This window comes from Artibeus jamaicensis, unplaced genomic scaffold (genome assembly GCF_021234435.1).
Source record: "Artibeus jamaicensis isolate MK-2021 breed Jamaican fruit bat unplaced genomic scaffold, CSHL_Jam_final scaffold_1689, whole genome shotgun sequence".
Lineage (NCBI taxonomy): Eukaryota > Metazoa > Chordata > Mammalia > Chiroptera > Phyllostomidae > Artibeus > Artibeus jamaicensis.
In genome coordinates, this window is record NW_026522029.1 from 7,541,631 (window position 1) to 7,569,248 (window position 27,618).

A 27,618-nucleotide genomic window follows, 5' to 3' on the forward strand; every position below is an offset into this window, starting at 1 on the left:
CCAAAGCCTCATTAATGCTGGAGCGAGAAAACCAAAATGACGATGATCTGTGTTAATAGGCAGAGGAGGTGGGGCATCTGGTCTGTAGCCAGAAACACACATTTACTGGTACCCCGTTTGTGTCTCGTCCCCCTACGCCTTGGCCTTGATGTCTGCATTTGAGAGTTTAGCTGGCTTCGAGCTTCCTGCGGCAAAAAAAGGAAAATCCCAAACATGACTGGAAAGAGAAGATCCAGGCCTGGCCATAAGCTGGAGTGAGGAGAGAAGAACCATAGCGAGAATATTAAGGACCGGTCTGTAGTGAGCAGCCGTAGAGTCCAGCCTGGTTGTGCACAGGCAAACTCCCTTGCGGTCTGGCCCCGCCCCTTTCTGTTCTTCGGGCAGCCTGAATTCAGTCATCCCAAGAAAGGGAGAGGCTGCTGGGAGAGGTGAAAACCCATCTTACTCCTGAGTCATTTGTTCGTTCAATTAGTAGTTCTGGAGTCCTACTATGTGCCAGAAGCCGTTCCAGACACTGGAAATCAATCACGACGACAGAGCCCCACCCCATGCTTTCCCTAGTGAATCTCTGCGCTCTTGCTCTCGGTGCTGCTTCCGTTCTGCGGTGTTTGCGGATGGTGATTGGCAAGTGGGGGATGGGGGAGGAAGAAAGCTGCGCGGGGGAGGGGGAGCCTGGAGAGGAGGTCAGAAAGCTGGCGTTGAGAGTAAGGGAACCCCGGAAGAGCCAAAGGAATCAGAGGGCCCAGCTTGGGAGGCGCAGTGGGATGAAGGTGACCAGGCAGAAGGGCCCCTGACTCAGGCGCTGACAAGCTCCTGAATTGGGGACCTCAGCTTCAGGCCACCGGCCTCCAGAGAGGGCCTCAGCATTGGCTGAAGGTTTTAATCTAGAGCTTTGGGCTAATTCCTTCTGGAATTTTCTGGGGATTCATTGCCGCAGTTGGCATCCTAGGGCTCGTCTCCCACCAGTTCTGCGCTTGTGAGGTCACGCTGTTTCTTCAAAGCACAGCCCAGGAAGCGGGGAGAGCCCCCTGCCTAACCTGCAGTGAATCTATTCTGGAAGGGTGGGTGCTGCCCCCTGGTGGTGTGAGGAGACCCTGCGCCAGACCTCCCCTCAGCTCAGGGCTGTGTTGATCAAGAGAAAAGGGGGCGAACCGGTGGGGTGACAGCTGATTCTGGACTTCCCATCCATTCCAGGACCTCATATATCTCTGCCGGCATGACCCTCCCATGTGGGACTCTGCCTGCTCCTTCCCTTTTCCATCCTTGATAGCTGACAGGCTGAAGCAAGACTGAAGCACTCAGAGTTAGAAATTCCTAATTCGGCATCTTCTTTCCCTCGGTTACCAACTCTTCTCCACCCTAGTCCCCTTGGGGCCCAACTCCTCTGTCCAGGAGCCAGTCCAGGCCATAGTGTCGGCCACCATGGGCTTCCCTTGCCGGGAATCCAAGGGTAGCAAAGGCCTAGGAGAAGCACGTTTGAGTCCAGAGTGGCGCAAGGGGGCCTCCCAGCACCTGCAGCTTTTCTGCAGCCCCTCAAACAGGGCCCTATTCTCAGAGTGGAGGCTGATCCCACCAGGGCAAGCTGGGGAGCCTGACCTCAAAGCCATTTCCCCTCCCCTCATCCCACCAGAGCTTGGGTGGAGGGGCTCAGCCACTTGGAGGTGACAAGAAATCTCTCCTTTTTCTCTGCGTGCAGTCTCTCTTTTGGGTTCCACTTGTTCAGAGGGCTCCAGGCCTCGTGGCAGGCCCCATGGCTGCCAGAGCAAGGTCCTGTCCTTTGCTACCCACACCTCCCTCTGTTGGCATTCGGGCTCCTGCCAGGGACCACCCCCTTCTCCCTCAGATCCAGGTCAAGGAGCCGGTACCCTTTCCCAGCCTGCCCTGCTCCCCAGCCCGGCTAATTGAATTGCTTTATCGGCCATCATCACTGAGGGGAGGCTGACAGGGCCCTACCCCTCTTGGAAGGAGAAAGGAAGGGAGGGTGAGAGGAGGCTGCAAGCCTCCTGTTTGCTTATCAGTTCATTTAACCCTGCTTCCCCCCCTCCCGCCTACCCCCACCCCCACCCGGCAGCCTGCAGAGATGAGCAGGCTGCAGATCAAAGCTGAGAGCCTTCCCAGGGGGGTCCAAGGAGGACCCAGTGTAGAGGACAGCCCGAGGGGCCTGTAGGGGTCAGCTAGAATGGCTCTGCACCAAGGCTGAAGCCAGGGTTTGGGTTACTGGGAAAATTTGCTTGAAAGTGTATCTGGGGATCTCCAAGTGTGGCCTTTGATGGCCCAGCTCTTAAAGGGAAAGGACCAGAAGGGTGCAGGCCACAAGCTCAGGCCTGGCCAGGACTCCGAGCTTGTGAACCATGGACTTGGAATCAAAGGGGCAGAAGGCACCTGAGGGCCAGCTTGCAGGCACGGTCTCCTTGAGGGAGTTCAGGCCTAGGGAGCAGCACTGAGCTCTGGGAGACTGGGCTGGACCTGGGCGTGGGTCGAGGGCAGAGCGGGACACGGGGGCCCACGTGGCCTCTGCATGTAGAACAGTGTTCACAGGAATCACATGACCAGGGCCAGCTGAGTGGACCCCCAGAGCCCTCCTTGCTCAAGGCGGCTGCGGTAGATGCCCAGCCTAGGTCCAGAGAACATGCACGCACACGTAGGTTAGCATGGGGCCCTGCTGGCGAGACTCCTTTGGCATGCAGCCTGTCTCCATCTTCAGAAGTACAGATTCCTCCCACCTGGGCTAAATTCCAGCAAAACTGGTTCATTTCATCAGCATAGTTAATTAGTCCTGATGGACCCGGTCCCCTCCAGCAGGGTCCTGGGGAAGGAGGAGGAAATCGTCTGGAGAGGCCGACCAAACTCGGGCTCCTCTTAGGTGGTCCCGGAGCCCAGGGACCCTCCCCTGCTTGGGCCAGCCTGGGAAGAACGGCTCCAAGCTGGGGAGCCACAGGGTGGATCAGCACCATCTTCTGCTCCCCCGCTCCTGCGCCTGGCATGGCGTAACCTTAACAATGGCTGGTTTGCTGTTGAGGGACAGACATCGTCTCCTCCTCACTTCCTGGGCTTCTTGCTACATAAGACAACATACGTAAAGAACACAGTGGTGTGCCTGGCACCGGGGGCTGTGAGTGTGGCAGGTCATTCAAGTCAAGTGCTGACTGCCGCCGCTACAAGGCAGGGCCAGGCCAGACCTTTCTCTGTGCGTATTCTCAGTGGCTGGCACAACCCTGGGCACTCAGAACACTCCGTTCGGGCCTGATACGTGGACATAATGGGGGGTGGGGCGGGGGAGCTGGGGAGAGCCCTTCCTGTTGGCAAATTGCCATCCTGGAGGGAGCAGAGGACTGAGTCAAGAAACCCAGGGCTTTGACCCAGTGTTCCCCCTGCTTGCTTGTGGGAATTCTGGGCAGAACCCTTCCCTCTCTGGGCCTCAGTTTCCCCAACTGTTCTATGAAGGTGTTGGGCCAGGTAATCACTAAGGTCTTGTGGTTACGATTGCTGGGAAGCAAATGATTACCACGGTTTAGTGGTGTAAATCCAACAAGTGTTTTATCTGGCTCGTGGTTTTATGGGTCAGGAAGTTAGAAGGGGCTCGGTTGGACAGCTCCATGCGGGTCTGTGAACGTCTGACGGTCAGCTCGGCCGCGTGTCCACTAGAGCATGTCCACTAGGGCATGTTCACCTGGCTGGCAGTCGATACTGGTGACCAGCTTGGGTTTCAGCTGAAATTGTCCACCCAAGCGCCTGCAAGCACACAGTGTCTCCAGCATGGGCAGCCTCAGGATAGCCGGACTTTTTCTGTGGCAGCTGGGTCCCCCCAGAACCAGTAACCCTTAAATACCTCCAAAGTCACAGAGCATCACTCCCATCATAATGTGCTGGTCAGAGCAGGCATTTTTCCTTCCTGATTCAAGGAGGGCACACCGTATCAGTGAAACCCCCACAATCTGATACTCCTTTTCCCGGAAACGGTGCCTTCCCTTGCCTCCTTCCAGGGCTTCTTTGGGTTTGAGGCTAAAACTATTCTTTCTGAATAGCTCTGGGAGAAGTCTCCTTGCCTGGGTGACAAGCCTCCAGAAGGAAGCAGGCCATGGACTTACAGGTACAAGAAGGAAGTTAATATTTAATGAGCACCTATTATGTTCCAGCTGGAAAGAATTCTATACCGTATCCCAGTAGGTACTCCGGGGAGTTCATTTTTTTTTCTCACACCATCTCTGCAGGAAAGAGATTTTGTTGTCATTCTCTTTTTACATTAGAAATGGAGGTTCAGAGAGTTAAGTGACGTACCAAAGGTCGTGCAGCTGGGGACAAAGCCATGATTCAAACCTACCTTGTGTCTCCCCTGCCTGCCTGCTCCCTCCACCCAGGCCCCCACTCAGCCACTCTGCTCTCTCTGTGAATGTCCCTGTCTTGTGCCTCTAAGCTGACTCCCCCTTAGGAGATAGTACCCTCACAAGGGCCGATGACTGGGAGTCCCTGGCCCCCTGGAATAGACCCGTCACATGGGCAGCCACAAATTCTTTGGCCCCCTTCCTCCCACTGACAAGTGGGGTCTCACTGACTTCCCATGAACCTTGGGCAGATGCTGTGACCCTTAGAATGTGGCAGAAGTGACACTGAGTCATTTTTGAGGTCCAGACCTTAAGAAGTGGCAGTGTCCACCTCCTTGAAACAGTCTCTCTGAGCCATCACAGAAGTCTGGCCACCCAGAGATGAGCGATGCCCCAGTGGTCAGCGGTAGACGTGCCTCTGGAGACACGTCCAGCCTTGGGGCCGTTCTCACCGACATGCCGGCATTTGCACGGACGTGAGTGAGGCTGCCTTGGGCCCTCCAGGCCAGCCTGCCTGCCACTGAATACCACCAAGTGACCTCAGCTGCCACCAGGAGAGTCACTCACAAGCTCTGCCTGAATCCCTCACTCAAAACCCCATGAGACATAATAAAACAGTTGTTTTAAGCCACTAAGATTTGGGGTAGCTTGATATATAGCAAGATGCGCCATCTCGGTTCAATCCCTTCATTATACCTATTTTAAAGACCAGGAAATGTAAGCTCAGAGGCATGAAATAACTTGCTCTAGAGCTCCCAAGAAGCAGAAGGCCTGGCTGGCATTTGAACTTGAACTTGGGAAGTCCAGCTCCATATCTCCCTCAAATCCAAGGCCTTTTTATACTGCTTCTTACTGCATTTGTGTGTCCCTCCTGATAGGAGGGTTGGCATTTCAACCAAAACCTTTACTTTCAATCACAGGGTTGAGTAAATTTTCCAGGAGTGATATTTGTAGCACCAAGACATTCCCCATTCGGGAAGCATGTGAGGAGATTGGGAGTCGGGAGTGGGGGCTGAAGGGGTTCCCTTCCCCTCCCCACGCTGGGGACAGTGGGGGATGATTTATCTATCTTTGTGAGTCCACAGCTGGCACGGAGCCTGTCAAAGTGGATGCTTACTAAATATTTGTTTAATGAATAAACTAGCCCACGAAGGCCTTAAGTGACGGTGTTGGGAGTGGACCAAGATCTGGATAGAAAGGTTTTTCTGCCATCTGCTGGCTGTTCCTGGAACAGCACCGTCTTCTCTGGCAGGAGGAGGAAGTGGAAGGTGCCGTGGGTGGGCCTTGCCCCTTCCCCAGGAGCCAAACTCTTGCCTTTTTTACTGTCTGGGCTCCTTGCTGGAGAGGCAAGAAGCAGCGCCTCCCCCTCCCACCAGCCCCTTCGTTGCTTCAATAAGGACTTGAGATTGAAATTTGAGAAAGTAGGTAATAGCAAATCCCGTGTTTCATCTTCACCTTGTACTTGAAGAGAGGGGCCGCTGTTTACAACTTAGAACGTGGCTTGCTCCCATGAACCTTCAAGTCCCCTGCTGGCCCCTACCTGGCTCCCAGGCCTTTCCAGCCACCCCACCCCCACCCCTTCTCTGTGGGGACCTCCACACACCACAGCCTTGCAGAGCTGACAGATACAGCTCTTCCTGGCAGCAAGGCAGGGCAGGAATTTCCCCAAGGCCCTGTAAGTGGGCAACACCGTCCTTACCTCGGACACAAAAACCTGACAGCCAGATGGCCCTTGGACAACGCAGCCAAAAATCTAGGCATGAACAGGCTCCGTCTATGGGACAGCACAGAACGGCCAGAGTCGGGGTTCCCCGGTGCAGACAGGCAACTCTGCCCTCCTCCCACAGCTGGGTGAGCTCACGGAAGTGGAGCCCGGGGGTACAGGGCCCGGCTGATTGTATACTCACTGAGAAAAAGCCTGCGTGTAAGCGGTGCCCTGCAGCACGACCCCGTGCCGACCCAATCGGCTGGATCCACCCCAGAGACCCAGCTGTTGCAAATGCCGCATGCGACGGCCGGTGGGGGGCACTGGGAGCCCATGAGGCCTGCTACAAGGACACCAGGGCAGTTCCTGGGAGAGTGAGTACGTGTTTCTCCTCAAGTCCCCAGCCGGTCAGCCCCACCCACAGCTCCCACAGCCTCCCATCCAAGCTTTTACCCCAAAGCTGCCCCCAACCCTGCCCCAGCCCCCTTTGGGCCAGTCAGAAAGGCAAGGGGGGGTTGGTAAGAACAGACACTTTATTGTACACCATGGGGGGAGCAGAGAGGAAGGAGGGGCTCCAGGGTGACAATACCTTGTCCCCTCCCCTGGGCTGAGTGGTCTTGACCTACCCAGGGTTTTGGCCAGCCACTGGCACATGGATTCGAACCTGCGCCAGGCCCTAATGATGCTCTCCGTGTGTACCTGGATGTGTACAAAGCAGCGCTTGGGACAAGGAGGGGCCCTGGGGCCCCTTCCACAGCCCCAGTTGCCAGGCCCCACAGACGGGGCAGCAGGTCCCCAGTTTCAGGGCCTAGCGGACACTCGGGGTCAGGTGCCTTCCAACCTGCCTGTCTCTCCTCTTCTCCACCCTGGGGACTGCTCTGGGGGCAGTGGCAGGGGTGCAGCTGCCAAGACAGGTGGAAGGGCACCCCAGCCCGGAATGCTGCAGGCCTACCCACGGTCCGGGACCAGGCAGCCCCCAGCCCCCCAGCTTCTCCTGGCACCAGGAAAGGGACGATCTCTGCAGATTCATGGCCGGAGGGCAAAGCCACCCTCACTGGCATTGAGTTGTGCGCCCTGCCCATCCAGACCCACCTGGGCTTCAGGTTGCCTCAGTGGAGACGGCTCCCTGAGCAATAAGCTGGTGATCGGGCCAGAGGACAAGGAGCAGGGGACTCGCAGGCGCGCCCTGGCCAGGAGCCCACTGTCTCTTGTGGGTGCTGCAGGACAGCACCCCAGCCAGGGTGGGCGGGCACCCTGCACAGGGATGTGGCGCTACCTCCTGCTCCCCCCCGGAAACCAGGGGCTGGATCTGACCTCGTCAGAGGCCCCCCTGCCCTAGACCTGCCCAGCTTCCAGCCCCCTGAGGACTGGGCGAAAGTGTGCGAGCCAGCAGCCCAGGGGCTGGCGCACGCAGCTCCCTTCTGAACACGGTCAGGACTGTCCCAAAGACAAATGCAGGGCCCGGGTGCTGCGAGAGGCCTTCCTGGGGCTGCACCGTCTTAAGGAGCCCAGCACTTTCCTAGGAACAAAGAGCCTGGGACTCCGGTGGAGACAGCACAAGGTCGACTGGAAAACAAAAACAGCAGCTTCCCTGGCCCCACCAGGTCCCTCCTTTCCAGTGCTGTGAAGGCAGTGGGCCCCCCCAAGGGAAGCCCACCTTCCCCAGGCAGGGAGCTTCTGGCAGACCAGCCCTGAGGCCTGGCTGAGAGGGGGAGGGGGAGGCAGGGAGGGCAGAGGGGTCTTCAGGAGCATGGTGAACATCAGAGTTCACAAGTCAGCACCCTACACACAGCCACACGCACATAGGCACGCACGCCACACACACACGTGCACACACACACACACACACGCACGTCAAGCTCCGGGCTCTACGGCTAACACAGCAGACACAGCCGGGACGGGCCAGGCACGCTTGCCAACCCGTGGGACTGAGAGGCTGCCCCGCTCAGCCCCTGTGGCAGGCTGGTGGCCCAGCCACAAGCTACAAAATTAAAAATATATCAGATATACAATGAAAATAGATCTGTACAGCATTGAGGATGGAGGGAGTCCGCCAGCCGCAAGGTAATATTGGGGTTGTCACTAACAGCATGGACACCCACATGTTCAGACTGACTATATGACAGAAGTGGGGTACGCAGAAGAGTATGTATAGTGGAGCATCTCTCCCGGGGCCTGGCCTCTCCTGTTGCTAAATCGGCTGGGACTGGGCTTGGGGCCACAGAGGAGGTGCTGCTGGGTGGGGGGCCTGCAGCGGGACGTTGTGCTCCAAAGGCTCGGGTCTCTGGGGAGACCTGGGTCTCTCCTCTCCCGTCAACTTGGGAAGGTGGATGGGGCTGAGAGGGCCAGAAATGGGTGGGGGGAGAAGGACGGGTAAGAAAAATGGTGGGATGGGGGATGGATCCCCAGGAAAGGGAGGGGCAGGGGACTAAGGAGTGAAGGAGGGAACCCTGGGTCTAGTCTGTCCCCACCCCCACAAGTGACTCAGGACGCTCTGTCAAGGTGCCCAGGCCTAGTGATGTGGCCTGTTCCCTCCCTCCCCACCACAGCTCTCAGAGGTTTGCTGTGCCAGCCAGTCTGTCCTCCTTCCTACCTTCCATCACCCACCCCCCTACCCACCTACCCATCCATCACCCATCCTTCATCCATCCATCTATCTATCATCCATCCACCTACCCAACCATCAACCATCCATCCACCAATCCACCATTCCCCCACCTACCTACCCATCCATCCATCCATCCATCATCCACCCACCCACCCATCCACTTACCTACCCATCTATCATCTACCCATCCATCCATCCACCAATCCACCCACCCACCCATCACCCATCCATTATCTACCCATCTACCCACCCTTCCACTGGTCCATCCACCACTCCCAGCCTTACCCTGAGGGCAGTCCTATTCCAGGGTCAGCCAGAAGGTAAGAGTTGGGGTGGGGAATGCAGTGGGGCTGCGCTCCAGGATAGAGACCCAGCTCCCTCCCCTTGGCAACCTGCGGGGTCCACAGCAGTGCCTGTGGCCCTGGTTGACATGGGCCGGGTGGCTTGGGAAAGGTTCCCGAGGCGTCTGTCCATGATGGGAAGCCAGGGAGCCACGCTCACACAACAGAGGGTGAGTGGCTGCCCAGAGGGGCAGTGGAATTATCTCTTTGCCCAGGTGCCAGGTGTCCTGGATATGGGCCCCAGAACTCCAGGGACCCCATTTCAGGGAAGAAGCTGCCACTAGAGAGAAAATAGGGGCCCCAATGGAATGAGGGGATATGCTTAGCAGCTGTGCTGCACACCATCTGAATTGTGCTGTGGGCATGTGTGCTCTGGAAACCTCCAGGAAAAGCAGGGGCCACCACTCTGGGCTCCAGGATGGGGCTGGGGGTGGGGAGAGGACAGGGAGACAGCTAAGCCCTCACGGAGGTAGGCAAGTTCCAGCCCAGTCGTCGCCTTCCCAGGCAGGATGTGGGTGCACACCCCGCCCACCCAGGCAGAAACTAGGATGTCAGGGGTTGCACCTAGAGCTGAGGGGGGGGGCCCCACCCCTCTGCTGTCGGGGCACCATGTGCCTCAAACGACCCCAGGCCCAAGCCCTGGGTGCTGGTACGTCTGTCCCATCTCCAGCCCCCACTCAGGCAGCCTCTGGGTACCCCACCCCACCCCGCCCCGTGCCTGTCACCAGCACCACCACCTGTCAGTACAGTGGGACTCCAAGACCTAGGAACTGCAGGTAGCAGGTTAGGGGGAGAGAAGGAGGGTGAAGTGACCCCGAAAGTGCCCACTTGGAGTCTCCCCTGCACTGGGAATCAGAACTCCAGGATTATTCCAATTATGGGGCCACCATCTGGGGAGATCTTAGAGGGTACGGCTCCCACCCAGGTCTGGGGAGCAGAATCGGCTGGGACTGGGATGGGGGATGAGTCAGGGCGACCCCTCTCTTGGGAGGGGTGAACAGGCTGGGACAGGGGCTGGCTGGGTGTGGAGGAGAGGTGGGTGGTGAGGGGGACTGGTGGTCACAGCTCCGACTCAGGGGTGCTGGCCAGGAGGTAGCCGCTCCCATAGCGTCCATTGGGGTCGCCACTGGGCTCCAGGGGCGATGTGCTGCCGGGCCCCAGGTAGGAGCGGTGAGTCGGCATGGGGGAGGGCGCCTCGCTGGGCACCTTGTTGAGGATGAAGCGGGTTTCATCGTTCTCCTCCAAGTTGGAGATGTCCTTCATCATGCGGCCCTTCTTGTAGGACACGGAGAGGGTGTTGGAGCCGTCGGAGAGCAGGTGGAAGTGCCGCAGGATGAACACCACGGGGATGGGCAGGGTCGCCACCAGGATGAGGGTGATCAGCAGGGCCATGGCCCAGTTGGGGAAATAGAGGTATCGCTCGGCAGCCTGGGGGCGGACAGGGGAGGGCGGAGGGCCGCTGCTTCACAGAGCACACTGCCACAGCCTCGCCCGCCCCGGACCGCCTCTTTCCACCCTCTCCAGCTACCGCACCCACTGTCCTGGCCCCTGCAGGGGTCGTTACGTAAGTTAGCTGGTCACCTGCGTCCCAGTCGCTATTGTAAAAAGGAAGGACGATGTCACTCCCCCCACACAGAGACAAAACATGAGTTAGAAAGACTGGACAGGTGTGTTAGCCCTTCTGACCCTGAGTCCTGAGGGTCCCAGCTGCCACCCTCACCTCCTCTTTGATCCAGGCGCTGTAGCCCGGGGGCGTGACCCCCAGCTGGATGACGCTGGCCGTGGTGAGCACAGCCATGCACAGTGGAGACACGAACTTCCACATGTAGAAATAGAAGCGGTAGGGCCGGAAGCCCAGCATCTCTGTCAGCTCCTGCATGAACCTGCCGGATGCAGCAGAGGGCCCGGAAGTTGGTGCCTGTGCATTCCCCCCAGAGCCACCTCCTCCAGGAAGCCTTCCCTGACCAGTCCATCCCTCCCAGGCTCTTCCATTCTTCAACTTCAAGGCTCCTGGTATATTATCTGTGGTCCTGCTGGCCTCTGGTCAGGCTCTGCCACCTTCCTCTAACCTCCTCTGACTACATCAGGTCACACCCCACCCAAGGCTACCATACAACCCATGGGGCACACCAGAGGGCTGTGTGCTCTGGGCACCCCCCACCCCCACTCACAATGACAAGGCTTGAGACTCCCCCTGCTGGAAAAGCGGTGGCAGTGCACCTTCCCCAGTGTCCAGCAGACTCCCTGACTCAGGTTTCTAACTATAGGCCAGTGGATGGAGTTCTGGAAGGCTAGCAGGCTGTGTCCAGGAATGGTGTTACAACACCACCTTTACCTCAATAATCTCTCACTGAAATATCACATTTTTCTATTATAAATGCAAGCAACCATAGTAGTATTAACAGCACCTGGGACTCTGCCAGCAACGGATTAAATCTCAGATATCTTTCTATCACATTACAGCGGAAATTACCTGCAAATATCATTGAGTCTCATCGCTCATTTAAAGTTACTGCTGTTATCAGACCCGTAGCTAGATCTCGCAACTTAACGCAGTAAAAATGAAGTACACAGATACTACTACATCTCAGATTTTCAACATGTTGCTAATGTTCAATAAATTGGGTTGCCTGCACACTACTATACATTTTATCGTATGCATTTAAAAATAATGTTCTGAGAAGGGGCTAAAGAGGCAGCACCTTCCAGCAGCGCATCCCAGCCCTGGCTCTCGGGGTTGCTCCCTGCCTTCTCACCGGCCCCTCCTGCACCCCACCAGGAGTGGGCGGCTCTCTCGGGGACATCAGGGACAGGGAGAGAGCCTGATTCTAAAGCCAGGTCCGGACTTCAGCGGAGGGTCAGGCTGAGGGCGTCAGTGGAGCCCTGGCCTTAAGCAAGTGGGAGGGACCCAGTCCTGGGGCTTTCTGGGCCTACAGCTTGGTCCTTAAATGAGGAATGAGGTGGGGGGGTGGACAGTGAGCGTGGGTCTGCCCCAGGCTCAGGCCACGAGACCCCATCCTTTCTTATTGCTGAATCCTCTCACCCACCTGACCCCCAACTTCGGGCCCTAGCCACACCCCATCTCTCACCTCTGCGTAAACAGCCTTAAAGCTGTGAGTCGGGCTGCTGAAGTCTACCAGCGCTTGCAAGGCAGGGGCCCCTCGTATACCCACTAGGTGCTTAAGCTTCAGAAAATTATGAGCATTCGGAACCCAGGAGAGGTGCTGTGGTAACTTTAGGCAGTGGAGGGCGGTGTCAGGGCCTGAGGCCAGGAGACTCGTGTCCTCGGCCTGGCTCTGCCTCTCACCAGCCAGGATGCCTCCCTCTGAGCCTCAGTTTCTTTAAAGGACCCATGAGAGCACTTTCGGCTCCGTGATCCCCTGCCCACTCGCAGCAGCCCTGGGAACACAGCACTCTCGGGGGAGTCACACCGGGACAGACCCCTCTTCCTGTCCACACCTCTCCCCCATGGCCCCTTACTTCTTGGTTCCATAGATCCAGGCCACAGCGATGTTCTCGAGGATGACAATGAGGGTGAGCGGCAGGGTGGCTGAGTAGTCATCAAACATGGTGACAAAGTAGTTTCCGGAGCGCTGGACGAACAACAGCCCCACGAAGAATGCAAAGACACAGCAGCCCACTACAGAGAGCCGGGAGGCCGGTGTGGGGGCAGAGGTGCAGGTGGGCGGGGCCCCGGGGGTCTTGGGGGCGCCCAGGCCCCTCCCATCCCACCCCTCCCTCCAGCAGGCCCAGCCCTATGGGTCAAAAGTGACTCTCCAAGTCAGAGAGTCAGCAGTTACCTGTGAACATCTCCTTGGGCACCTTGAAGGTGTCGATGATGGGCGTGGTGATGCCGGCCATGGTCCCGATCATACTGCCCAGGCCCAGGTTGATGAGCATCAGGAAGAACATGACAGACCAGAATGGGGAGGCGGGGAAGTGGGTCATGGCCTCGGTGAAGGCGATGAAGGCCAGGCCTGTGCCCTGCACGGACTGTGGGGGGCAGGGGCAGGGGTGAGGGCTCTGTGAGGGCCCACGCCCACCCTGGGAGCCGCTGGCTTCACCACCTCCGCCCTCAGAGCTTCAGGACTTTCCTAGAGGTCCCCACCCCCACCTACGTCCAGCTGCTTTGGCCAGTGTGTCTCAGATTTGAGTAGGCATCAGAATCTTTCCCCCCAAAGGGAGTAAAACACCGACTGATTCAAGAGTTCAGCTGTGGGGCCTAGAACCTTCCAGCTGTACAAGGACCCGGGATGATTTAGACAAAGATGCCCCCTTTCAGAAACACACTCAGCTCAAGGCACTCCTCCTCTAAGAAGTCTTCCCAGATTGCTCCCAGCTCTGATCTCCAGACCTCAACAGCATGATCTCAGCCATGGCTGCTCCATGGGGTCACAGTGGAGCCTTTAAAAACACCCACGCGTGGGTCTCACCCCAGGGACAATGATCGGGTTGGTCTGGGGGTAAAGCTGGGTATCTGGGTGTGGCAGAGCCCCCAGCTGGCCCCAGTGGGCAGTGAGGTAGAGAACCCCAGCACTGAGGCTTGGGCCCCGCTCACGGGCGACTGGCCACACGCTGCCCACTGGCACCACCTCCCTGTTGTCCTGTGACAATGTTGGGACAATATTAACTCTGGACTCAGGACACGTCGTGAGGGCCGAAGGGGACAGACAGCAAAGGGCAGGTGCTGTGATAAACCATTATTTTCTGTCTTCCATGTGCAAGGCACTGTTCTGAGTGTGTGACACGTGGCAGTGACCAGTGCACAGGAAGCCCATTCAATAAACGTGAAAGTTGTCCCACACACTCCCTGCGATTTCTGTGATGTGTGTGTCAGCCCTGTCCCCTCACCAAGACTCAGCCTCCCTGAGGGCAGGGGTTTGAGCTGATACCTTCTCCCCTCCCTGTCTGGACACGTAGGAGGCCCTTGCTTATCAGGTAAACAAATGAGCCCTATGGCCTGCCCAGACTGTCCAGGAGGAGTGGCCTGTCCCACACCTTGTCCAGCTCGTCCTCCAGCAGGCAGGGGTCAAGGCCCAGGGCTGAGAAGCGGTCCTCCTTCACGGTCATGATGACCTTGTACATCTCTGTGTAGTCCTTGGTGGTCAGGTGGGAGAAATTCACGTGGGGAGGGATGAGGTCCCGGCTCAGGACATTGGTATGGAGGTATCCCAGGATTTTCTCAGCATTCCTGCAGCAAAAAGGGGAGAGGACCCAGGAAAAAGGCGGCAGTGAGCATGATCCTGGGGGCAGCTCCCAGGCAAGACCTCCCTCCACCTGGCCGTCAGCAGAGACACCTGTGACACCTTGTGGTCCAGGGCTGGGGCCAGAGAGCTCCTCCCACCTGGGGCGCCACAGGGACTCCCTGTCCACAGCCTCCCTCCCTCCTGGGTAGTGTGGACGGGGAAGAGAAAAAACAGGGAGAGGTGACACCTACTCGACCACGCATTTCTCATTCATGATGTTGGCCTTGAAGCCCAGCACAGCGAACACCACGAGGGTGGCCAGCACCGAGGTGAAGAAGTTGATGAAAGACACCAGGGCGGCGTCGAAGTGGCAGTTGTTGTCCTGCTTGTTGTAGCTGGAGAAGGCGATGACGCCCCCGAAACCCAGCCCCAGGGCGAAGAAGACCTGCGTGGCCGCCTCCCGCCACACCTGCGGGTCCAGCATCTTGTCCAGCTGTGCAGGAGGGGACCGTGGTGGGGGGAGAAAAGAGACACACAGGGATGGTTTTGTTCAGTGCAGTGGAGGTCCCACCACACCACCCTTCCTCAGCCTCAGCCGAGTCCAGGGGCTCCTTGGCATAGTGGGAAAGGGCCGTGTGACCCTGGGCATTTCCCTTGGACTGTCCGTGACCATTTCCCCACGTGTAAAACACAGATACCAAGAGCATCGACCTCAGAGCCTCATCGTCAGACTTAGGTAAGAAAATGAACACTGCGTACATGCAGACTCTGCTCATTTTAACCGCTGTCATTGCTTACAAGCCATCATACGAAGGGACATCACCGGGGCCATCAGTATGATGCACAGCACACAGCTCCAGGGAGTGCCACTCACTTAGACTAGAGTGTGAGTGGTGCCTCCTGGAGTTGTCCGAGGTACAGCCTGCACAACAGCACAAGAGAACTGAGAACATCAAGGTCTCCTTCCACTTCAGACCACGAAAACAGACACCAGAGTCTTCCTCCTGTGTACCCACCCTCCCCTTTCCCAGAAATAAAAGGCCCAACGCTCATTCACACATACCTACAGGCTCCAGGTCGCAGAGAAACCCCACCTCACCCCACCTCACCCTTCCTGGAGAGGGGCAGCCCCTGCCTGACCCCCCACTTGCCCCCAGCCCCGACAGGAGCCTGACAGGAGCAGCATCTGGAAGGCAGGGGGCAATTTTCAAAGCGCTTTCACGACTGTTCACCTTTTACAGACGAGGAGGCAGGGACCAGGGCCTGGACTCAGCCCAGGGCTTTAGAGTCAGACCACCCTGTCTGTCTACATCATCGGACTCCCACCTTTAATCAGCTGAGATGACAGGGGCAAGTGGTTGTAGTAGTTGTGCCCGTTCTATACGCCTCTGTCCTCACTGGGACAGAGGACTTTGCGGGGGTGGGGGGGGGTGGCGAGGGGGATTGCTATTCACACCTTGCAGAGCAGAGGGAGGCCCAAAGGTGCAATGACTCGCTCAAAGCCCTGGCGCTCGCAGGCCAAGGTAGAGGCATTTCTAAACTACGGATCACCTCACGTGGGGCCGTGGGGCCCTCCTAACACCGTCCCTGACCCAGTTGGCCAGTAAAGCAGCGGGGAATCACCTGCTGGGGGCCAGGGTGCTGAGAGGAGTGGTCTGGACGTACAGGCAGGTGAAGCGGTTTAAAAGATCACAGCGGAGCACGCACGGAGTGCGCGCCTGCCGGAGACAAGGGAGCAGGCCCTCTTCTTCCCCCGAGTGCAAGAACTCAGGCCTGCCCTTTCTTAAGGCGCTGCCTGGGGCCCCGGCTGGTTTGGAAATCAGGCTTTCGTTCCCAGTTGTACTGTGGGCAGGTAATACAGCGCATATGCCGCCCAGTCACACAGCGACCCAGCGGGTCTGGGACAAACCCGCAATCAAACCCATTCCAGGTTCTGCCCGCAGACTATGAGTATCCACCCCGAGTGATCAATAATGACTATAAATAGCCTCGAATCTGCTCAGGTCATTCTGACACAAAACAAGTTCCCGGGGAAAGGAAAGAAAACACCTTTGTTTTTCTGAGCTATTTGGACTCAGGCATTGTCAATAAGGAAATGGGGCCGATAGACCCTCCTAATGGGGATTCGAGATGATAATAAAGAAGAAAAAAATACGACTGTCCTCCCTTACCGGCGGTTTTGCTTTCCAGTTTCAGTGACCTATGCTCAACAGCAGTCCAGAAATATTAAATGGAACATTCCAGAAATAAATGATTCACAAGTTTTAAATCGTGCGCCATTCTGGGCAGTGTGGTGAAATGTCGCCATCTGGCCCGGGATGGGACCCTCTGCACTCACGACCAGACGCCAGTCACTGCAGCCACCTTGGTTATCAGCTCGGCCGTCGCAGTATCACATATCCATGTTCAAGTCACTCTTATTCTACTTAATAATGTCCCCAAAGTGCCAGAGTAGTGAGGCTGGTAATTCAGATACGCGGAAGAGAGCTGTAACGTGTTTCCCGTAAGGGAAAAGCTGTGTGTATGCACAGGGAACAACCATGGTACGTAAGGTTCGGTACTGTCCATGGTTTCAGGCATCCACTGGGGGGTCCTGGAACGCATCCCCTGCAGATTTGGGGGGCACTGCTGTAACTCTAGTCCTACTGGTAGTCCTTCTGCACCTCCCCTCTCCTGGGAGGGTTTTTTTTTTTAAAGATCCTCCCACAAGGTTCCAGAAATGGGCGGAGGGATTACTTATGCCAGCATTCATTGATGTAATAGATGTCAATCATGACCGTTCGACCAATCCGGAACCTGGGCACCTCTCTCAGGCTAGAAACCAGGACCTAGTAGGAGGGCTCTGGGTAAACTAGTGGGAGTTTGCTGAGATCCAACCAGAAAGCGGCAGAAGGTTCTGGAACAGAGGCACGTTGAGACGTACCTAGCTCTGGTCACATCATTTGCATGTTGAAGTATGTCTGTTGGTTCCCAACTTCTGGCTGGAAGATCTTTCCCACTCCACCTGAACACTCCGACTGCAGTGAACTTACGACTCTTCAAAAGCACCACGATCTCCTCCTGCCTGCGGCTTTTGCCCAGGCTATTCCCTCCGCCTGGAATTTCCTTCCTCCTAGACATTTTCTGGTGAACTCCTACGAATACCTCAAAACCAGCACAAACATCACCTTCTTTTAGAAGCTTTTCCTGACTGCCTCTAGCAGAACTAGTCATGGTCCTGGGCTCTCACAGCTCACACCTGACTTAGTGGTGAATGTGTCTGCCTTCCTTTTAACACTTTGTCCTTCTTAGGGATGGAGCCCAGCTGGGCCATCTTTGCATGAGCAGCGCCTGGCCCATGAAAGAGAAGGGAGGGTTGGGGGAGTTGGGAGGGGAGGGCAAGAGACAGACAGACAGGCTGAGGCTGACCTGTGTCCTAGGGTGAGCTGAGCAAGGCACCTTCGGTACAGCATGCCCGTTGGGCCCTGAACTTAAAGGGGGTCTCTCAGGGTTCCCGGGCGATGGTGCATGACTTCAGCAAGGTGCCGACCACAGTGTCAGCGTGAATGAAGCCACAGCCAGACCTCAGGGATGATGGACATCAGAATGAGACTTCAGAGGAGAGGTGGGGAAGGGCCACTGCACCGGGGACGAGGCTCACACCCTGCCTGGGGCACTCCCCTAATGGCTCCCCTGGGCACGACGGCTGAGTCGCTCCCCACACAGGGAGCGAGGGGTTTCGTGGCATCTGACTCGGGGGCACGGAGATGCATTTTGAGTCCACGAGCCGTGGCTGAGCGTGCAGCCCGAGTGGGTTTGTGACAGGAGCACACTGCCCCACACCTGCCCGTGCAAGAGCCAGATGGGACTGCGAGACACCAGCTGGCACTGGAGCTCCGGGTGCCCACTGCCTACGGGCAAAGTCACCTTCAGAGGGACGGGAACAACAATACTCATGCTTCCAGGGGCCTGTCCTGACCGCTGTGACGGAGGCACCATGCTTTGCCCATCTTGCAGCTGCAGCAATGGACAGGCCGAGGAGCTTGCTCTGTGACTGCTGAGCCGTAAGCTGGGATGGGACCCAGGCCTCGGGCTCTGGGGCGCCCCCTCTGGTGACAGGCTGGGCTGCCCACATCATCCTGCTCAGAGGCCTTGCTCCAACTGTGGAGCCGAAAAGTCCCACTGCAGACCTCCACGCCCAGGCCTTCGGGGCTCACAGGGGCCTCGCATTTCTTCTCTCAGGGCTCCTGCACACCCTTGACCCTGTGGCCAGTCTGGCTCACTGGTGGGGAGCTCACTTGTCTAGACCCAGGGGGTGGCGATGCCCATGGCTCTGCGTGCACGGGGCCCACAGAGTCCAATGCCTGGAGACTGGTGTGGCTCCTCCCATTGTGGCTGCTTGTAAGGACTGCAGTCTCGTGGTTCAAAGGTGAACAGGCAAAAGAGGGTCCACAGTAAGGTCTCCCTTTCGTCACCTCTGTAGCCCAGACGCCTCGTCCCCTCCCCTGGACAGGGCCATGATTTCAGTTTCTCGCACACCCTGCCAGCGATAATAATGTGGTATATTTACACACACACACACACATGCACACACCTGTGTGGGTGTATATTCCCCCCTTTCCCTGCTGTCCACACCAGATTGTCCATGGAGCTCTGTACCCTCCTGGGCCACCGCCCTCGTCCCCAGCCTCCGTGACCCCTCAGCGTGGGAAGCTGGGAACCCACAGCGTTCCAGGGCTCCTGGCTGGCTGCCCCTTTTCTGCCTCGTCCCCACAGTCTGCCCAAGGGGTCCCCAGGCCTGGTCCCTCAGTCCCTGGGCCATATGTACTGCAGCTGATGTAAGATGTCCATGACTCTGGTCTGTCCTCCTTCATCTGGACTGCACCCGGGATAACCGGGCCTGTGCCCTGCTCCCACTCCAGCCCAAACCCCTTCCTCACTGCTGGCACCCTGCTCCACCCAGCCGGGGGAGCTCAGTCCACCATCAGCAAAATCCCCCATCTCTCCACTCTTCCCTGGCAGCCCCCTCACCTCCCTGTTCTGACTCCTGGGTCCTCCAGCCTGGCTGCAGGTTAGAACACCCTGGTGAGCTTGGAAGAGACTGGACACCACACACAGTGCTTGGGGTAGTTAGTCCCCTCACTCAACTGTGATTAGTGGGAGCAAGCCTGGTGACCGGCCTGTCTGCCCTGCTGCCAGGGCTCCCAGGGGCACCTGCTGGGCGGGGAGGGGCTGAGCCAGCCTGGCTCCACCCCGAGCCCTAGGCTTCCCCGTGGCCCTTCTCAGGGGAAGAAGGCACTTCCTCGGTGTGTTGGGGCAGCCAGGGTGCCGCTCCTCCCTCCAGGGCACTGCCCCCCACTCCAGTGCACTGTCTCCTCCCCGCAGTGCGAGCTTTGCCAGAGTTCTGGGTGATTCCAGCATCAGCGTCGGTGTGCCTTTCAACGGCTGCCTCTCGGGCCCTCCACTGCCTCCCTTCCGGGGCTCTCGTCCCTCCCTGACCCCTGTGGTCATGCCATGGCCTTTGTCACAATCTCTGCACTCCAACGGTAACCTCAGCATTAAGGACCCCACACTCCAGACGCCCATCTTTCCAGCTCACTTTCTCCAGCATCTGGACTCCAGAAAGTCCTCTGTCCCACTGGGCCCTACCTCTGTCTCCTGCCGCCCACCCTGCGTGTGTCCTCACTTCCCTTCCTCGCCGGCTGAGTGACGGTTTGTCCTTCTGGTCTCTCCCTTGCTGACATTCTCAACCCCCCTGCCATCCCTCCATTGTCCTCATTTGATGAACTCCCCACGCTGGGGATATCCAAGCCTCCATCTGCTCAGGGCTTGGCCCCTACGCAGCCAAACGCAAAACACACACCTGGCGCCCTGGACAGGTGCGAACTTGGACAAATCACCAACTCTCTCTGTCCTGCAGTTTCCCACATGCAAAACAGAGGCAACAGTAATGCCACGTCTAGGCTTGGAATGCGTTTAAATGAGCTAATGTACGGAGGGTGTGTGTAACAGTGCCCAGCATGCAGTGAGCATGGTTCTAAGTCCTGTGCTGGTCCACTTCACCAGCGCACACTCCCGACCTCTGACCTCTGGGAGCCCACCCCGCACTCTCTCCCCCTCAGGCCTCCAACCACTCCTCCATCATTCTCCCTCTCCTGCTCCTCAGAGAAAAAGGACACGATCGGAAGAGGAGGCCTGCCGTGAGCAGCTGCCAGCACCGGCGCCCATGTCCCTCCTGTCCCTGCGGGGACAGCATGTGCTCCCCACTGCTAAGATCCATCCCTCCACTTGGGCACCGGGTCCCATCTCTCCCGCTCACTCAAGGGCATCGGCTGCCTCCTCTGACAGCATCAACTTCTCCCCTTGTTGGATTTCTTAAGTGTGTAATTCACAGTGGTTGTTAGCAGACCAGGGTTGGGCAGCTGCAGCCTTGTGACCAAACGGGTCACAAGGGTCTTCATCCACAGACCCTGGGAGTTTCTTAAGTGCTCGGAGAGAGAGAGGTGCCTTGTGTTGCATGAGTGAAGAAACTTTGAGTAGCAACCAAGGGTGGGGGCTGGCTGCCGGGGGAACCAACCATGTGGTAAGAAGAGGGGCGAGGGGCTGGGGAGGAGGTCCATCTCCAGGGGCTGATGCTTCGTGTCTGTATAACGAGGCCTCCGTAACAACCAAAGAGGACGGTCCCGAGAGCTTCGAGGCTGGCGGACATGTGGAGATGAGGAGAGAGCGGCTCACCTGCGGGCCCGACAGCTCCGCACCCGTCCCCACACCTGGACCAGTGCAGCTCTTGCTGTTCCTGAGTTAAAACCTTTTCTGATAAACCCATGATCTGCTAAGTAACATGTCTCTCTGAGTTCTGTGAGCCCTTCCTGCAAATGCATCAAACCCAAAGAGGGGGTTGTGGGAACATCTTATTGATAGCCAGGAAGCCAGAGGGTCAGGGGAAGAGGCAACAACCTGGGCTGTGGCTGGCATCTGGGGACAGGGGACAGTCTGTGGGACCGAATCCCTGACCTGTGACATTGGATGCTATCTCTAAGGAGTTTCAGAATTGAGTTAAATTGAACTGAATTCTCAGACACTTGGCTGGCATTCCGAGAATTGCTGGATCACTTCCCCCCCATTGGAAATTGAGTCTCAGAACGAAACTTAACGGCCATTACCACCATCGATCTTAGAACATCTAGTGGCCATTACCATGGTCAATTTTAGAACATCCTCATCACCCCAAAACAAAGCCCGTAGCCATTAGCGGCAAGTTGCTCCCCACGCCCCCTGCAACCGCCCCACCAGGCCAGCCTGAGCCAGCCCCACAGACCCCTGTTTTTCCAGATTTGCCCGGTCTGGAACCACACACTGCGTGGTCTTTCGTGACAGGCTTCTCTCGTGTACGTCACATTTTCGAGGTTCACCCACGCTGCAGCGTGAGTTGGCACCCCATTCCCTTTGATGCCTGGGCGTTATTCCACCGTGTGGATGCGCTATCCCCGACCTTTCCATCCATCTGTGGTGGACACCTGAGTTGCTTCTACTTTTTGGCTATTACCAACAGTGCTGCCGTGCACGCTTGGGTACAAGTTTCTGGGGGGACATGTGTTTCCAGCTCTCTTGGTCACGTGCCCAGGAGTGGGGCTGCTGGGCCACAAGCTAACTCTGCCCGACCTGAGGCACCACCAGATTGTTCTCCCAAAGCAGCTGTGCCATTTTCCACCCCCACCGGCAGGGCATGATGGATCATTTTCATTAGCTGAAATAACACCTCTGGTCCCGCAGCCCAGTCCAGGTAGCACCCCATTTCTCATGCCTCTGCACCCCTTTACAGCACAACTAAAAATAAATGGCCTCTATTACTCATTTCCAGTTTCTCACCTCCAATTTCTCCTTGGACTCCTTACTAGGAGACTCTGTCCCTGGCGCTCCACTGAAATGACTCTTGCCAGGACCACCAGTGACCCCGCTGTGGCTACGTGTGCTGGCTATTTCCCGGTCCCCAATACCTGGTCTCTCTGCAACTGTGGGCTGGCCATTCCCTCCTTCCTAAAGCACTTTGTCCTCTTTGTCTCTGGATGGACACCTCCTTCCTCCCTCTCCTCCCTCACGGGCTCTCTGCCCCAGCCTTTAAACCCTGGGACCCCAGTGCTCAGTGTCCAGACCTCCTCTCTGTCTGCTTTCACTCTCAGAGAGACTATAACCAGTCCACAACTTTAAATCCTTGGACTCCCAAATTTACACGTCCACCCAACCTAGACACTCACCCATCCACCTAACCACCCACTCAGCATCTCCACCCACTGAACCTGCCACTTCCAAAACAGTACTCTCGGTGCTCACCACAAAACCGGCTCCTCCCACCGTCCTCCCCCATCTCATCAATGTCAACTCCACCCTCCTCGTTGATTGGGCAAAAGGCTGTGGAGTCATCCTGGAGCTCCCCCCAACCCCAGCCCACAGCTCACATCCAATCCAACAGCAACCCTGCTTGACTTTAATTCCTCCATATCCCCACTGCCATCCCTGGGTTCCATTCACTGGCACCTCAAACCCAGAATGAATTCTGGCCCCTGGAAGAATTCACCTGGAGGCGGCCTTCCAGCAGGTTTCCCTGCTCCGCCCTGGACCACTCAGATTCTCTATGGCAACCAGAGCCATAGAGATGACTTCCAAGATGAAGTCAGAGCCAGTCACTCCTCTGCTCAGATGGCTCCAGCGGCTCCGGGAATTAACTCCAAAGGCCTTGCCTGGCCCACTGACCCTCGGGATCCACTGTCCACTGCCCCGTCTGCATGTCCGACCGCCCTCCCCTCCACTCCAGCACACACCAGCCATGTGCAATCTCAAGGCCTTTCATTTGCCCTCCCTGTTTGCAGTGGAATGCACCGCCTCTGCACAGCCACACAGCCTGCTACCTCGCCTCCTTCGGGCCTCCCGCAAACATCGCCTTCTCAGTGAGGCCGCTCTGCACACGCTGTCTAAAGCAACCCCTTGCCCCAGGCCTTCTCGCCCTGCTGTATTTTCCTCCTCACCCACACCACCCAGCATCCCCTTTGTCTCACATTGTCTGTCTCCCACCAGTAACACCCTGGCTGCACAGCAGCCAGGAAGGTCGCCTGCTTTGCTCACGACCGGGTCCCAGGACCCAGGCCAGCGCCCAGAACATCCCAGGCACTTGGTGAACCTCTGCTGCATGAGGCAGTAAATGAACAACAGTCATCTGGGCTGTTTTCAGTCTTTTGCCACTAAAACAAGATGCTGTAATGACCAAACTGGGCACAGGTCATTTTGCTTGTGGGTAAGTCCCTCAGCAAGACAGATACCTAGAAGGGGGGTCGCTGAGCCCCAGGGCATGAACACTGATAATTGTGATGACCATTCCCTCGGATTTTTTAGTTAAAAAACATAACACCACCCACTGCGTTATGTTGAGCAAACCACACGATTAATGGTGTGGTGCCCCAACCTGACTTGCTTTTTAACTGGACGGAAAAAAGTAATCAGGACAGAAGTGGCTTGAGGAATTTGAGAAGCCCATTAGCCATGAACATGAGTCCAGGTCCCATCCAAAATGCTACTGGCCATGGTGGTATCCTGACCGCGTGGCATCTGTCATGCTCAGGAACTGCCTGGAGTCGCGGGAGGGAAGTCTGGGTTCTCCGGCTCGGACTGCTCTGCTGTTGGAAGACTTTATGGGAGGAAGTGGAGACTTTGCGTCCAGGGCATTCAGCACATCCGCAGAGCGCCTGTGCTTCCCTCCGGGCGCTGAGACACCCTGGCCGAAAACCTTCCTGGCCTCTGCCATGGCTGCCCAATGGCACGGCCCCTGTCATTTCCCCTGTGGCTGGTGGGAGTGGAACAGGGCACATCCCAGGGGGCCGTGTGCACACCCTACCCTGACACTCTGTGGCGCCATTCCAGGGTGAGAACTCTCAACAGCTCCAGGGGCCCTCCCATCTCCCTGTCCTGTCCTGGACCAGGCACGGCTCCACCACACCTGGGCTGTCAGATGGTTGCTCCTGGGAACAGGCCCTGTGCAGATGTCTGGGACGGATTCGTCCACAGGAACCTCCCCCAGCCATCGCTGCTGGCCTCACCTACCTCGAACAGTGACGCAGGCTCTGGTCCTTGATGGAAGACGTCCCCTGAGACCCTGAGGCCCCCACATCCCTCCAGGGTCAAGGGCAGGAGCTGCCCCACAGAACTGCACAATGCCCACAGATTCCACCCAGACGGAAAGTCACAAGAGCTTAGTGGGCCAGAGGCCGGTGACCTGGCTCCCTCAGGGCCTTCTGGACTTAGTTCCTTATCCTTCACCCGGGAAAGACTCTGGCCTCTGCAGATGCGCAAGTGCTATTACATGGTTTCCCCCAACACCCAGGAGAGGGTTTTGGAAAGGAGCGCCCCCTGCTGTTCAAAGGGCACACCGACCATTTGTGCCCATCTGATCGGCAGTAACTGAAGTCTAACAGACTGGGGGAGGGTGAACGGAGGCCACCAGTCTGCGGAGCAATGTGGCCAACACCTCCCGAAGCTGGAGATACGCCTACCCTTTGGGATAGCAATTCCACTCCTAAATACATGTGCCCTAGAGAGCGCTGTGCACATGAAGACCTGTGTAATCATGGTTGTCGTAGCATTACTAGCAATGGCGAGCACTGGAACAGACATAGAAATGAAAAAATCAACTTGAGTTTGGTGCTACAGGGGAATACTATGCAGCAGCAAAGATGGATGCACTGGGCTACGTATATCTTCATAGCTAAATCTCAAAAAAGAGTGTTGGACAGCCCTGGCTGGTGTGGCTCAGTGGCTTGAGTGCCAGCCTGTGAACCAAAAGGTCAATGGTTTAATCCCCAGTCAGGGCACATGCCTGGGTTGCAGGCTGAGTCCCCAGTAGGGGGTGTACGAGAGGCAACTGATTCGAGTATATCTTGCATGTCAATGTTTCTCTCCCCCTCTTTCTCCTTCCCTTCCCCCCTCTCTTAAAGAAATCTCTATATAAAAAAGAAAAAGATGTTTGCAAGAGTGTCTGATTCAACATGTGTGCTGGGACTGGCGGCCAATGCCACGGATTTGGTTCCCTTGTTCCTGGAATTAAACACCAGGCCGTCCTGGCACCGCCAGGGGGCCCCTCTGGGGGCCCGTGTGCATCACCGAATTTACGACCATCTCCAGAGCATATCATTTCCTTGTAAAGTTCAGCAGAGTGTAACTGAGAGACTCAAGTGTGCGCATCAGACTGACTCTAGAAATAGAGTTGAAGTAATTCATAAAACAGTTCGCTTTCTTCTCATGGCCAATACCCCCTAAAGAAACCAGGGTTGCAGTTTGTTCCCTCGCCAGACACCTCCGGTTCACAGCAACCCTGGGCCAGCCACGTGGCCCGGGAGTCGCACTCACGCCTCTGGAGATTCACCGAGGGCCTTATAAAGTGGACCTCCATGGTGGTTCCCATAGAAACCTCAGAAGTGACTTCCCAGCATGCTGAGGGCTGGTTTCTGGCGCCTGGTGTATAGGGAGGAGCGAGTGTATCCTGCCCATCACCACCCACCAGAGGGAGCGGGGAGAGGATGGGGACTCCTCGCCCTGTGTCATCAGGATGCGCTTTCTGTGTGAGTGTGAGTGTGTGTGTGAACACGTGAGACACAGCACTGCGGGGGGCCAAGGTTGGGGGCCTGAGGCTGGCAGGCTTCTGACCCATGCGCGTGGACTGAAGCGTCACCAGGCCCTGCTGGTGGCTGATCTGTCAGCTGGCATTTGGAGGCGGATTTCCCAGCCTGCCCAGCGGGACTGCTGATTACATGGCTTGGGGCACCTTGAAGGATGTCCCAACCTGCGCTGAAATTCTTACTCCTCAGGGACTGGCTCATGCCAGCCGTGCTCAGAGGTCAAAAGGGGAGCACCCTGGCCGGGGCACATGGTGGGCAGAGACCTCCGGGAGGAACCCTGGGTGACCCCCTTTGGGACGCCTGTGCGGCAGGCCCAGGAGACGGGTGCAGTGGGCCTGCTCGGCCCCTCACTGGGCTTCTGGGAGGATGGAATCAGAGGAGATGCGCGTGGATTCCTGAGGGTAAAGCCACTAACCATGTGATCTCTCATCTTTATAGCGACATTGTTCCCTTGATTCGGGTACAGGCTGGGATTCCCAGGGGCAGCTTTTCTCCTAGGCATCTTCTTGGTTTCTGCTGACGCAGATGCGCCCCATGAAAGCCCCACTACTCCCTGTCCCTGGGCCCCAGCCAAACCTGACCCCCCACGGCCTCAAGCACGTCCAGTGCTTTTCCACACTCTTGCCCACGTGGTCCCTTTGACCGCACTGTCCTGCCGCTCACTGAAATCCTATCTGCTCCCAGAGGCTTAGTTCACACATCACCTCCTCCCTGAAGCTTCTTCTGATTTCACCCAAATTAATGTGATGTTCTTCTCCTGGGAAGCCCAGGGCAGGGCCGAGGCTCTGCCCCCAGCGCACCCCTCCAGGGCCTGGCACACAGCAGGTCCCCCATGAGTGTGACGCTGCCTGAGGCTGCCAGATGCCTACCTTGGGGGTGAACATGTGCAGGATGCCGTCGATGGCTCCTCGCAGCAGCAGCCCCCGGACCAGGAAGCAGGCCAGCACCACGTAGGGGAAGAGGGAGCTGAAATACATCACCTGCAGAGAAGACAGGGACCCACCATGGGGCAGGGCCCCCCCGCAGCTGCCGGCTCCCTCCCCGCTCACAGCTGGGGCACACGGGCCTCCTCTGATAGTTGCAGGAAGCAGAGCCCTGGGACCCCTGGGCACAGGGCCAACCCCACCGCATGTCTGGCCTAGAGCCAAGGCAGAAACAGGAGCACGGAAAAGCCGGAGTCAGCAGGCTGGGCCTGGGGCTGCCTTTCTCCTTTCAAGGGCTGGCTGGGCTGGGCCTGAGGCCTCCCTGCTCCTGAGGGCCACCAAGGGGGTAAGGAGCCCTTCACTCCTCCTTCCTCACTTTTTCCACTTCTCAAGCCTGCTCTCCTGCCCCTGGCTCCCCCGCTGAGGATCTCCCCTGTCCTCAGAGCTCCTGTGACAGAAGGCAACCAGAAGGTCACAGTCAGGGCTCCCGAGCAAAAACATCAGAAGAAGGTCCTGCCTCTCGAGGTTGTAAATCGTGTGCCATTTTCTAGCATGTGTGTTTCTTGTGCCTTTGCACATCCCCCGTGCCCAGCACAGAGCCTCACGCTGGGAAGACGCGCACACAGTGTCTGCGGCACTGAAACGGATCCGGAGGGTCCGCTCGGGCCTGGTGGGGTGAAGGTCAGGGGCGTGCACGTCTGCAGAGTGTCCGCGTCTGCAGCCAGACCTCCTGTGTTCTCCTGGTTCTACCCCTTACGAAGCACGTGACCTCGGACTGTTTACTTAGCCTCGGCTTGCCGCCATCTCTTCATCTATAAAATGGTGAAGGGCACGATAACTCCTAACTCAAAGGTCACTGAGGATCAAATGCATCCCTACATGGGTAAGGGG

The 27,618-nt window shown here is 57.3% G+C and overlaps 1 protein-coding gene across 1 annotated transcript in view; it reads right to left on the reverse strand.

Annotated features, from left to right (window-relative positions):
* Window positions 1–9,669: 9,669 nt before the first annotated feature.
* SLC6A17 (solute carrier family 6 member 17) overlaps window positions 9,670–27,618 on the reverse strand; it is a 38,883-nt gene continuing 20,934 nt past the window's right edge. The window contains exons 6-12 of the mRNA XM_037152553.2: window positions 26,674–26,784; window positions 14,414–14,655; window positions 13,975–14,167; window positions 12,777–12,969; window positions 12,457–12,616; window positions 10,697–10,859; window positions 9,670–10,404 (exon numbers count right to left, since the gene is read on the reverse strand). Coding sequence (XP_037008448.2) covers window positions 10,036–10,404; window positions 10,697–10,859; window positions 12,457–12,616; window positions 12,777–12,969; window positions 13,975–14,167; window positions 14,414–14,655; window positions 26,674–26,784 — 1,431 coding nt within the window. The 3' untranslated portion in view covers window positions 9,670–10,035. The remainder of the gene's footprint in view (window positions 10,405–10,696; window positions 10,860–12,456; window positions 12,617–12,776; window positions 12,970–13,974; window positions 14,168–14,413; window positions 14,656–26,673; window positions 26,785–27,618) is intronic.